This window comes from Ruditapes philippinarum, unplaced genomic scaffold, assembly GCF_026571515.1.
Source record: "Ruditapes philippinarum isolate M1 unplaced genomic scaffold, ASM2657151v2 ctg3185_1_1_1_1, whole genome shotgun sequence".
Classification (NCBI taxonomy): Eukaryota; Metazoa; Mollusca; class Bivalvia; order Venerida; family Veneridae; genus Ruditapes; species Ruditapes philippinarum.
Genome location: NW_026858894.1, coordinates 52,158 through 65,200, shown reverse-complemented (window position 1 = coordinate 65,200; position 13,043 = coordinate 52,158). Strand labels below are relative to the sequence as shown.

The 13,043-nt window shown below is 31.4% G+C and overlaps 1 protein-coding gene across 2 annotated transcripts; it reads right to left on the bottom strand.

The window, feature by feature from the left end:
• Window positions 1–3,122: 3,122 nt before the first annotated feature.
• Window positions 3,123–5,890, bottom strand: LOC132754588 (protein Star-like). Of its 2 annotated transcripts, XM_060745244.1 has the most exons (3): window positions 5,002–5,890; window positions 3,992–4,186; window positions 3,123–3,824 (listed from the first exon to the last, which is right to left on the bottom strand). In XM_060745244.1, exons 1-3 carry the CDS (start codon window positions 5,425–5,427, stop codon window positions 3,429–3,431), a joined length of 1,017 nt encoding a protein of 338 aa, XP_060601227.1. In that variant the 5' UTR covers window positions 5,428–5,890; the 3' UTR covers window positions 3,123–3,428. The 2 variants fall into 2 exon arrangements, with proteins under 2 accessions (XP_060601227.1, XP_060601228.1); XM_060745245.1 differs by lacking the exon at window positions 3,992–4,186.
• Between the last annotated feature and the right edge of the window lie 7,153 nt (window positions 5,891–13,043).

Genomic DNA, 13,043 nt, shown 5'->3' with positions numbered 1-13,043 from the left:
ATATGAAATGAATCTTTTTAACATGCATGATATATGGGCTTATTAAAAAGCGATGCAATTATATCAGCTTTAGAAACATCAAACTAATCTAGTTTTTTTGGGTCACTTTCATAAATGACAGTTTTTACCTCCATTATATGACACATTGAGTGCCTTTGTGCAATACTCAGAACAAGATGCACAGAAAAACATATTTCTTTTACACAATTCAGTTCCGTCCCTATCCGGTATTCATTGTGAATCATTTTAACGTATGTTTTATATAAAGGTTTATCCTGTTTATCTTTTCGTAGACTGTATTCAGACTTCCTTCATAATACCAGAGGGAGGTACAAGAATAGGTCACTACAAATCTTCCACAAACAAGTACAAGTTGTGATAGCTGCATATCAAAATTGTTTTAAAAGTTTTACACGAAGAAGTTGCGTTTACAATAATACTCTGAGGCAGGAACTTTTGGCGGTATCCTTTACATATTGATATTATTTGTTAAAATGATAATTGTTATAAAGATTAACTCACTCTTAACTGACAAGACAGTAATGCTAATGACTACTTTTCTTTTAGAATATGCTTGATAATATTTTTCTTCAAACAACTTCTTGGTTTTCTCTTAGTGACGTTGAAAATATGTTTTCTTACCTGTACGCACATGTTGCAGACTTAGTGTCTAGATTACATATCATGCCAAATTGAAATTAATATACTATAATTATATGTTATGTATAGTGCAATATCTAACATAAACATTTTACAGAAACGTATTGAATTAGCCGTGAGTTTTACAGCTGGGTTTTATGCTGTGTATATGAGAGACATGATAAATGTGTTTGGGCGAGATCAAATAAAAGCAATACTGATGAGTGATTACGTGGCAAAGATGGAAATGACGCTGAAAAGTATTTTCAGCTTTCTTCATTTTAGTAAGGAGCTATAATTATCATGAAACAATCAGAAATGCATAATATAATTGATGTATTACGGCAGATGCTCTACCCTCATCATTAACATTTTACTAAAAAGATTCGCCTCTGTTTTTGTTTAGTTTTATCTAATCTTTAGGCATATCATTAGATCAAAAACTCACAATTATTATGATGATTGCTGAAAATATACACGTGCTAGCCTAGTTAATTGTCGTAGTGTAACGCATGCCAGTTAAAGCATACACATATGCAAACATAACTGAATAAAACATGTATGTTGTTTTTATATTTAAGGTGAAGTTGATAACACGTTAATTCATACAATTTTAAGCTTGAGAAAGAAAAATGTTTCAAAAGAAAACTGTACTTGGCCGGCTAAACAAGAGACGGATGACTTGCTGTATGCCTTTTATAGATCTTTCAACGAAGATATGGCTGCATTAATGGGATATGTGAGATACAAGTTTCCACGACGAAACTAAAATCAACAAACATTGATGACCGGTCGAAAAAAAGATCGAAACAAAGATATTCTCATAGTTAAAAAGTTCGTTGATGCATTAAAATTATAACACGTGTTTGAATCTGGAGATTGAGGAACAAACTCTTATAAAAATTTACAAATCACAAACCAGTTATGTAAACCATATGTTAGATTTATGATAGTGTACACGAATGAAAATAATAAACGTTATTCTGACAAATACACATGATATGACGTGATATGATATTACGTGCTATTGTGAGTTGTAAGGATAATTATAGCTGCTACATACATTCATTAAATCAGGCAATCTATAACTACGATAGTATTAAACTTGAGGTCATGTTTAAGTGACAGGTCAGATGAGGAAGGTGTAGATGAAAGTGTAGTTAAAACAGCAAACGTATTTTATTTCAATATGGAACATACTTATCTCCTAGTATAAGGTAATGCTACAATTCAAACAATACTCTTCAAGTATTAAAACACATAATGTGTATTCACAACATTTTTTGAATAGCAGATATGCTAAAAATGGAAGTACGATAAAGTAATAAATTTTTAAAGAAAATGTTGTTCCATATAATTATTAATATAAAAGCATTGAACATCATTGCATTTCATTATATGACAAACTACTGTATTACAACTTAACGGTATCGATGAAACATTGGACATATGTTGTCAAAACAGTCTTTTTTAACGAAGGCCTTTTTAGCTCGGCTGAAAATATTCTTCCTTTGTTCCTATTGCTTCGATACTTCTTGTAAAGAAATCAAAGTAAACAGTTACTCCGATTAAAAACCATACAACCATCCGTCCACAAACACCCAAAGTTACGACAACATTATCAAAGCTAAATCATTTGCAGGGTCAAAAATACTGATATACCATTCTTTTTCATTTCTTACAGCAAAAAATTAACTTTATCAAAACTTTTCAGATAATACTACTTTGCTGTCTTGAAAAAATGTCAAATCCGGTAAAGTTACCTTTTGCTATACTGTATATATGCTGAACCTAACTTCTTTTCATAGTCATCCAATTTCAAATAATTATGTTCTTGCAATACCTGTTTTTTTTCTTTCTTTCTTTCTTTCTTTTCTTTCTTTCTTTCTTTCTTTCTTTTCTTTCTTTCTTTTCTTTCTCTTCTTTCTTTCTTTCTTTCTTTCTCTTTCTTTCTTTCTTTCTTTCTTTCTCTCTCTTTCTTTCTTTCTTTCTTTCTTTTATTTAGTTATATATTGGGGACATAATGGTTTGACGCGCTGCATGACATGTTTGTTAAAAAGATAAAATGCGATAAAGTACAGTCCTGTAAAAGGATCCCAAATGTTTTTATTTAACGATTAACCAAAACGACTTCTTGAAATACAATTAAATATCTTGCTGTGGTAAACACTAAAAAACACTAAGTCTTGTTGATTTAAAAACATTTTTTTGTTTGTTCTTGAATGCCATGGATATCTTAACTCTTCGTCAGAAAGTCTAATAGACATCCGAAGGAAATGTGATGCTTTCGTTCTTGAATGTTAAACGTTTTAAGAGATTTGTTTGTTTTCAGACAATTTGTAATAAGAAAACGATTTGACTAAAAGCAGTATCATATCAAAATATAATTAGATTGTTTGTACTAAAACATAGTACCGAAAAAGGTACATCCGACACCATTTTCCGTCAGACAATGTCAATCAACCTTTAATAGATAATAATTTTTATCTATCATATTTTCAACAATAATTGCTTAGCTGAACTTGTTAATGTTTTATTAAACTGTATATTTAGAAATATATCCTCTACCGTCACATGGCTGGTTTCCCAACTTGACTTTTACCTTTACATGTGTCAATATTCAAAAGAATATTCCATGCACACACAATTATGATGTCAAATATTTTACAAATTATTCCTTCAACCAACATAAGCTTTAAAATATTCATCACAATGTCCATTACATTATTATGCAACAACTTTGCTAATTTTGTTTGGCCTATACAAATGAAATTGATTTACACACATTTTCAAATGATATATTTATGTGTCAGCCCTTTCTTTCTAAAAATGATATCGTTAACACCTCCGCCACCTTTTGACACTTGCAACAGTGAATCGTACCCTTGTTTTTCTACATATTTCTTTAACTCACCCGATGAACCTATTTCATGAACATACTCAACTGTCAACATCTTCATATAAACTTTATCCCATGGAATGGTCTTCAGAACATTTAACTCATCTCCTTCTACATCTAGACTTAAAAAATCAACGTTCACCTGACCTAAAGCTAGGAGGATTGAATAGAGGGGGAAGCACTGGACCAGAACTTCATCTTTTGTGATATTATGTCTCTTGATCCAATTCTTGGCTTCTTGATTGTGGACGACTCGGCCTCTGTTAAAAGCTTTGTTAAACGTCATCTAAAGGAATTATGAAATAAATACATGGTTATCATTTTTATGTGAGAGCACAAAACATGATACTTTCTAATGTTAGACTAAAAGTGGATCTTAATCAGCGCCTTTTATGTAATAACGGATTTCTTATTGTCAAGTTTTGTTTGCATCATGTAGTGAAAAGTACCTACCACTGCTGGGTATGGTTTTGTATTCAAACAAGCGTGCATAGTAAAGGCCTTTCTGTTCTTAGTCTTTAAAACTTTAAAGTTTTCTGGATCTGCCTCTATAAGTAAACCATTCCATTTCCGTACTTTTTCAAGAAAGAGGGTGTTTGATCCTTTTTCCCCAGTCAAAGCTCCACATTCAATGTAAAATCCACCCTCCTGAAGAATAATTTGTTAAGGAATTTACATTGCGATAAATCATATATCTTACTATTCATCTTTTTTGGTCAATTATATCGTGTTCATAACTGCTATATTTCTATGAATAATTAAAAACTGGAAAGTCGGCATTTGAGTGTTAGATTATATTTAAATTGACACCAATTGTATACATTTTTTATATTTAAGTGACGCGTTCTCAATTTGCTGATGTCCCACATCGTCAGTAAAAAAGGAGAGCCTTAAATATTTTTAATTTTATCATTAAAGTGGTTTCAATTAAATATATTGTAAAGCAGCTGCATTTGGAATGTTGCATGACTCCAGATATTTTAGTATAACATTATAATATTTATATTTGCGATAAGTGACTGGTTTTGGTATTTTTCAACATAATTTATCTACATGACTATCGCATTAAGGGCTATTCTTGCATATTTTACCTATTTTTAGTACCTAACGTGGCTTGTATGTGCCGTTTGCAATGTGTGAATACATTTCAATTTCAAATACAAAAATCTAAAATTTGAAGTCTTAATGAAATGAACATGCATCCGGAGAAATTCTACTTTAAAGAGTATTTGCAAGATTCGGAACAATTGTTTTCGGTTAAGCAGAGAATATCAGCCGAATTTGTTGAGAATGGAAAATGGTGCACATAGTAAAGTTTCAGGTATAATAGACAACCTTAACTGCAGAATTTGAGAATGCAAATGCCTTTTAATTCAGTCATTTCTTAGTTGCATTCAGTCGCAGAGGCTAACAGGGGAAAACTTTACATAAGAAATCTTGAAATTTCAACTAATTTGTCTTACCATATAATTTAGCCTGCTGTCAACAAATGGCGTTTGTCCGTTTGAGAATTCTAATTGTTCAGGATTCGTGAGGTTATATGGTGTTTTTGATGGCGGTTCAATGTAGTAATCCCTTATCAACTTTATTAATCGTGGGTCGTCCTGTCTAACCCTCGCTTCGTTCAGTTTCGTCATGGCAGCTTTGTAATCAAACGAGCTGTTTCTTTTTATTGATAAAGTCAGAGGTTTGATATTTTCTGCATGCACAACATGTGTCCGGTCATGTGGAAATACACCTTGCCATACAACTTCAGTTTTATCATCAGGTGTGTTTCTATGGCTGAAACGTTTGTCAAAGAATTGCAAAGACTGGTTCTTGTATATAAAATAAACGAGGTAAATTAGAACGCTCGTACTAGCTACATAACTAACGGTATACAGTCTCATATTTCCACCTTTGAAATCCTATCCTAGATAGAAAACATAAAATAATAAAAATCACTTGTTTTTATTTTACTGATGTTACGAGAAGAAAAGTTAGAGGGTAGTTTTTAATAATACCTATTAATCGATATATAATGAATTGCTACGTGTTCCATAACAGCTAAATTTTACATTCACTAGCCTTGGTACAGCATATCAACTAGTAATCCTTATCATTTAGGCTATTTTCGCGTTAAGGCCTCTTTAAAAATTATAACTAACAATATTGTACATACTGTTGAATTATTGAAAAGAAACCATCTCATGTTAAACACACTGCAAGAGGATGTAATTGTTTAAATTGTGATGCAATGAATCAGAGAAATTTTAATATGTTTTAGATAATGCATTCAGCTAAATGTGTTCTTTTTACATTTAGTAAGATATACAGTAAGTTGTCTTAAAGTCTTTGACTTAATGCTAGATCTGTTTTATATATCAAAGTGTATACTCATTATTAGGATAGCTTATTTATCGATAAAAAAGTAATATATCAAAGTTGTTTTAGTGTACCGGCATAATTTCAGCTATCAGGACATATGGACAAAGTATGTGAAAAAAACTAACATTTTAAAAAAAGCTTGTCATGTTTCCCTTACAATAAATCATTTAAGTACTTGGTATCATAATTCGAAGTTTGAATATTAGAAAATGTGTAATGTAATATTTGTTTTGTTTCCCCTGTCTTCTTTAAATTGATTTTGTTTATTTTAAACTGATTCGATATACTGTTATGTAATGTTGCCGATGGGAAAAGGGGTTGAATATATCAATAAATCTATATATAAATGCTTAAACTAATTTACGCAAAGAAATTTCAAGTTTGCATTAAGAAGATAAGGTTTTGAATGAAAAGTGAATAAAATAGTCCGGTTGACTAATTGGTAACGTTTTAAGACATTTTATTTTTAGACGTCCGAGCTTTACTTACGGTGACCCCATGAGCCCCTTCGTGATTAATTAGTTAGCTGGTTTGATACCCATCCTTAGTTATGCATATCGCCGGCACGTTCATACCAATTTTGTAAAGGTCAATAAGGTAGTGCTACATGCTTAATATCTAAACCCTAGACATTGTAGTTTCACAAAATGTATTTAAATTTGTTTCCTAAATAAGTCTATATAAATATCATTAAATAGCAATATGTAAACCCCAGGGTGGGGCTTATTTTGATATTAGGAAGCCCAAACCTGTGTTTTCAACACCGTCTCATTTATTCATTAAATTAAGTAATATTTCTGCCAAAATGTTGTAATTTTTTTGGTTCATAAGATACAAAGCGGACACTAAATTTTGAAACTGTAACATAACAAAATGACCTAGTGTGACGTTAACCTTAACCTCAGAAAGGTCAAACCTGCGCTCTGCACATCACCTCTTTATGATTAATATTTCTGCCAAGTAGTTTCAATTTTATTCCAGCAGTTCAAAGATACAGACCGGAGACGCAAACTCCTAAATAAGTCTTTATAAATATAGAAATCCCCGACCGGGTCCAACTTTGATTCGGGAAGCCAGAACCTGTTTTCTAAACACTGTCTTAATAATATATTATGTTTTGCCTACAATGTTTAATTTTTCTATAGACACCAAGTTATGAAATTGATACAAAATGGCTAAGTGTTTCCTTGACATGAGAAAGATCAAACCTTCGCTCTGCAGATTATCTCACTATGGTAAACATGTCTGCCAAGATCCTCCGGTTCAAAAGATATAGACTAGACAAGAAAAGTGCTAACAGACGGACAAACGGACGATCGGTGTATCACAATATACGCCAAAATCTTTTCGAGCGTTTATTAGAGCGTTGTTAATTATTCATATTAGAAAGAGCAACAGTAAAGTGTACTCACGTTCTAGGATATTATGACAACTTGGCTCATTTTTGTAACCGTTTTTAAGTTTTCAAATAAGGTTGGTTTGAGAAATACGTAAAGACCCAATTCAAATAATTGTAATATTACTAACAGAAACAACACAAAAATATCGAGAATATAAAGGGCTTGAAAAGAAACAAAAAAAAAAAAAAAAAAAAAAAAAAAAAAAAAAAAAAAAAAAAAAAAAAAAAAAATTCTCATCTGGTCATTTGTGGCAGATGACTTTGATTCTCTCTCATAAGAAAACCATCTTATGAAACGTCGGTGGTTCTGCTCAGGTGCCCGCTTATTCGTAGATGGGCACCTGAAGTTTAAATCAACCATGTACGCTGTGTAGTCACCTTATGGCCTTTCTAGAAACTTAAAACCTGAGAAATAAACTAGCAAACAAACATTTTCCTCCGAAATATATAGTTCACTAACCCTTGTTTAGACTGTCTTGTCGTCCGAATTATTTTAATTCCAATCCTTTGCAAGATAAGTCTAAAAATCAAACACAATTTGAATTGAAATTTTATTTACGATATATATATGTATAGACAATCATATATATATTTAATATTCATTTGGAAAAAATATTTAATAGAATATGTTATATCTTTAGTCAATTATAATACAAGGACCTGTAAATAAATGTTCACATCAGAAAGAAATATGTGATTAAAAACTGGATTTAAGTATCAACAAATCATCGTTTGAATACTAACACGTAGGTATTCATCTATCATAAATTGGTTCGTCTCTCCATGCTTTCCAAATTTGTGCGTTTTTACCATTGTCCCAATCAGTATCATTCCGAAGATACTGTGTAGCTTGATTTTATTCCTTTCTCTTACATGTCCTATGCAAGCAGATATAGTATAATAGTTCAAAGTGTTATTATGCTGTTGTAATTTAGAAAAATAAAAAATGGCCCGTAAAAGAACACAAGTAATAATGGATGTCAAACACGTGTTTCTACAGCAGTCATGTTATTTGGCTTTAACATGCAAGACTAAACGTTGTAGAATGTATTAGAGGCGCACAAATTCATGGTAATATCACTCAAAACTTCTAGTAAATTACTTTAACATTTTATATGTTGACGATGTTAATAGGAATGTGACTTAATTTGGAAAGCAAAACGTTTTGTTTTAGAATTGATTAAGAACAATGCATTAACAGTTATGTCACTTACCATGCCAGACAAAACGTTCTTAACATTGATTAAGATGAAACAATTAATGACAATGTCAGTCACCAGGACAATCAAAACGTTTTAAGATTTGATTAAGATACACAAACAAATGTTGTGTCACTCAACATGCCAAACAAAACGTTTGGATAATGATTTGTGTAGAGAAATTTATGGTTATGTCACTCAAAATGGCAAGCAAATCGTTTTGAAAATTATTCAAAACACAGAACTTAATGATTTTATATCTTAAAGCATACATCATTGTCATTTGTAATTAAACTGGTGCACCAGATGCACGAGCTTACCATTTTTGTTGTAAATAAAGTTCGACACGGAATGGTCGGTAGCAGAAACGGTTATGCTATAAGTATCCTAAATCAAAAAGAATATTTAGTGAATATAAATATAACATTTACGCAATACTTTTCGGAATCATGGCGCAAATATTCTAAACAATTTAATGTCTTACGATTTGCAATTTAACACGCATTCATCGTTGAAGCAGTTTCCGTGTAGAACATATTATCAAATTGATGGCCATAAAAGAATAATTTTATTAACTGAATTTATATATGATTTATTTATTCCAATATTAAATGTCCTTTAATTAGAATTTTAGCTTATTTTGCATGCATGCCTAAAATTGCGTTTTGAACTCGAACTTAAGAACAACTTTATCTATACACTTTTCATGAACTTCTTTCATTGTGGTTAAGTATTCATTCATCTGCCATAGGGTTAAAGAAAAAGAGTAACGCGATTTTATTCATCAAAATCTCCTTATTTGTCAACAAATTTTCAAACGTGACAAGTGAGGTAAACGAAGCTCTATAGAAGAGACTAGGTTTTGGCGTATACAGATGGAGTAGGAGAAGCAACACAAAAGAACGGATAACGTTATCAATTTGCTGCGATTCCATTTAATGTTTTTTTTTTTTTTTTTTTACTTTTTCATTTATTTTTTTTTTTAAATATATTTTATAAGTTTATTTATGTCAGATGAAAAAACAATAAATTTTGATTATCGTCATGTCGCGTAAAATTGTGCTGCTGCAGATTAAGTTATTATATCAAAGGCTTTGAATGATACAACAATTAATCTATTCCAAAGGTGATCAACCCTGAACAGAGCATAGACAAATCGAATTCCAGGTTTTATGGTTTCTGCATCAATTTGATGAGCGGGCGAACGACCTCTTTAAGCAAGGGTGCTTCAAAAGGTAATGTTTCTTGATAAATAAAATTGAAGACAGCTAATAGTGCCACAAAATGATTTATTTGAACCCTTCGAAATCTGCCCCCTTAACCGAAATTTACTTTGTTTATCTAAAAATCCATGGCTTAAAAGCCCCATAGTTGTTTTCCTTGGTATCAATGTTAGACAATGATGCACTGCGCCCCAAAGTGCACTCCTGTTATTATATCTCCGCCCAAAAAGATCTTTTTTGAGCCGCCGGAAAAAAAAAATAACGTGAACTTGAATCAGTAGAGTAGGGAAGGTGGTTTAAGATATTACCTTTTTGTTTGATCAGAAAGTCTACGACAATTAAACTTTTATGGGTTTTCATTTCATTTTAAATGTTGACTTCTGCTTAAGCCGGTGCTAGGGGGCGTGGACGGTAGTTTGCACATTACAGTACCGTCCATGAACAGGCTCAATTAAACCGAGCCTGCAACATTTTCAATCATGTTGTGTTGGACTTTCTTTAGGGATTCTTGCTTTCTCTATTTTGGAGCATTTTTTTAGTATATATTCTATGTTGTTCTACACTTTATGAACTACCCAGTAATAGCTGTTTCTTTCTTTGAAGTTGTTTGTACCACTGTACCGGAACAATTAAAGAAAAATGTTTACAAAACTTTATTGCGCTGTTTTTCTGATCAGTGATTGGGGGAATCAGCGAGTACATATCTTTTTATTCCCAAATTTTGGGTCAGAATATGAGCGCTCCTATTCTATTTGAGAGTTCTACCTTACTGGCTATCTCTTCCACTGTGTATCGCCCATCTTCTTCTTCAAGTACCTCAACCGAAGACACATTCTTTCTGGTAACATGAGTGTTTGGGCGACCTTTTCGACCTGCATCTTTAATGCTTGATATACCAGCTTGAAATGTTTTAACAAATCTGCAAACTGTCACACACATATACAAGTGAATATCTTTATTATTTTGAAGCAATATGTACTTTGATTTCGTGCTTGTGATCAGACTACATACCTGAATAGAATTATTCAACCAACACGTTAGTTTTAAGTAAGGAAACACATATAAAAAGAAACATTACGTTTTGAAGCACCCTCGTAACTAGTCCACTACGTTTGATCACGAATACTCTGTAATCTTTGATGGAGTCCTTTGCTTATTATATTTTGCACATTTAATTATCTCACAAACTGTTTAAATGGATTTTGCTGCAATATCTTCTATTGCAAGCAAGTTTATTCGAAGCTTTCTTTCTATCGAGAAAGTATTTCGTTAGGTAAATATGAGATTCTATCTCTAGAACAACAACCTCGTCCTGAAAATTCTACTTTTGTCTCCTTGAGAGAATATCAATATTATTATTTTTTCAACAGATAAGTATGTAGTTTTATTTTTTTTTAGAATTTATAAAAGGTATTTTAGTTTCAATGATATTCTAGTTTCATTGTAGATAGAAAACTTGCATATCAAGAAGAACAACAAAGGTTGATACTTATAGATTTATTGATTTTGATCACTTATTTTATGTATGTATCAATTTTTACTTATTATTGGGTATAAACACCGTTCAAATAATGGCAAGGGCATGGGCTTTGATATTACACGTGTATTTTTAAAAGGAATTCCATTGTAAAATATCTAGAATGATTATGTATTACATAGATTCTAAACATATCAGTAAAATTGTCAATGTCTTTTGGCGTTTGTGGTTTCAACCATTTAAATGTAACTCAATGATAATCGGCGATAAAATCCGGTAACTGAACAATCGCAATATTCGATTGAGAAATAATTTCTGAAGAGTTCCTGTTGAAAACGGTGCAAAGAAATACTGAATGACAACTTTAAAACGAAACATGTGTGCTATGAATTGAACAATTGTTTCTTATCTGACGATTCGTAATATATATGCAGATATTAATAACGTTTATAGAGAAATAAATTGCTCAATAGTAGTATTATAAAAATAAACAAATATAATGATTAAGACGGTTGTTTTTTAATACTTTTCTTTTCTCGTTGGGTTTTACGTCACACCAATATGTCATATGGCGACGTTCAGCGTTACTGGTAGAGAATGACCTCAGATGCCCTTGCATGTATTATTTTAGGCAGGCACCTCAGTAGTATGGCCGAAGTAAGTTAAGTAAGCTAGCTAGATAGCACAGTGGTGAGGGGAAAGTGGTTTGAAGTCAACGTCATTATCCACCGTGCCACTGGCACCCCTAAGATGTTCTGTAGAAATCTTATTTTGGAAACAACATAATTGGGACTTTTGTAATGCAGCGTGTGCGTTTATACACATGTGTGTGTAAAAAAGGTGAAATAGGTTGATTTTGGTTTGGTATGTTAGGTTTTAAATCTTTAACTATAATCAAAATAAATAAAGCCCATATATTTGTTTGTTGTATTTAAGTAGCTAATTTTTGGCATCATTAACACATTTGATGGTAGTTCTTCAAAATATTTTATAATTCATGACATGCTTATTGATGATCTGTGAATCATATCTAACCACAATATGTTAATGGCATCTATCTCTTCTACGACATTGTTTTAATCTAGCAAGTATGCAATCTTATTGTAATATTGGTAAAATATTTGTAATAATAAATAATAAAGACCAGGTTCAATGGAACCAATTCCGCAATTGTTATTTATCAAATTTGTACAAATCGTTGTAGCAATAACAAACAATGAATTATACTTTTGATTTTTTTTTCAACGATCTTTTATGCTTCAAATTGAAATATATGAATTGTTAAAGCCGCATTTAAAATTACAAAACTACAAGTATATCAGTATCAATAAACCGTATTGGGATTTTATAGTAGAAATAAGTACAAAATAAGACCCGTATCTCTGTTTAATTTCTCCTTCATTAATTAAAACAGACATGGCTTGGAAAAAGAATCATAGTATGGATGAAGTCAGATGTTCCTTGTCCGTTAATGTTTAAGATCATATGTAGGGCAGTAATACGCACACAGTCTAAAGTTTCTTTAGAAAGATAACAGCATTAGATTAATACCAAACTAAAATAACCATAAACAATAGGATTTCCGTTTACATTGCTAGCTACTCTTTGAAGTAGTGCCTTTCTAATAATGATCTATGTCTAGGGTCATTAGAAAACAAACAATAAATGAAACATTGAAAATGCAATATCTTTTTAGTGAACACTCTTTGTAAAACTCTTATAAGAGGATGATAAGATATATATAAAAATATATAATTATAGAGTTTTTAGAATGAAAACAGTGTATTTAAATAGATATTTAAAAGCTTTAAATCGTGAGTTTGTAGAAGAAACTACTGTT

Coding starts and splice junctions, on each gene's coding strand:
- LOC132754588 (XM_060745244.1), bottom strand. CDS start 5,427: ATGAGACTGTATACCGTTAGTTATGTAGCTAGTACGAGCGTTCTAATT. Junction 4,187..5,001: donor ACAGCAGGCTAAATTATATG/GTAAGACAAATT, acceptor ATTATTCTTCAG/GAGGGTGGATTTTACATTGA. Junction 3,825..3,991: donor CAAAACCATACCCAGCAGTG/GTAGGTACTTTT, acceptor TAATTCCTTTAG/ATGACGTTTAACAAAGCTTT.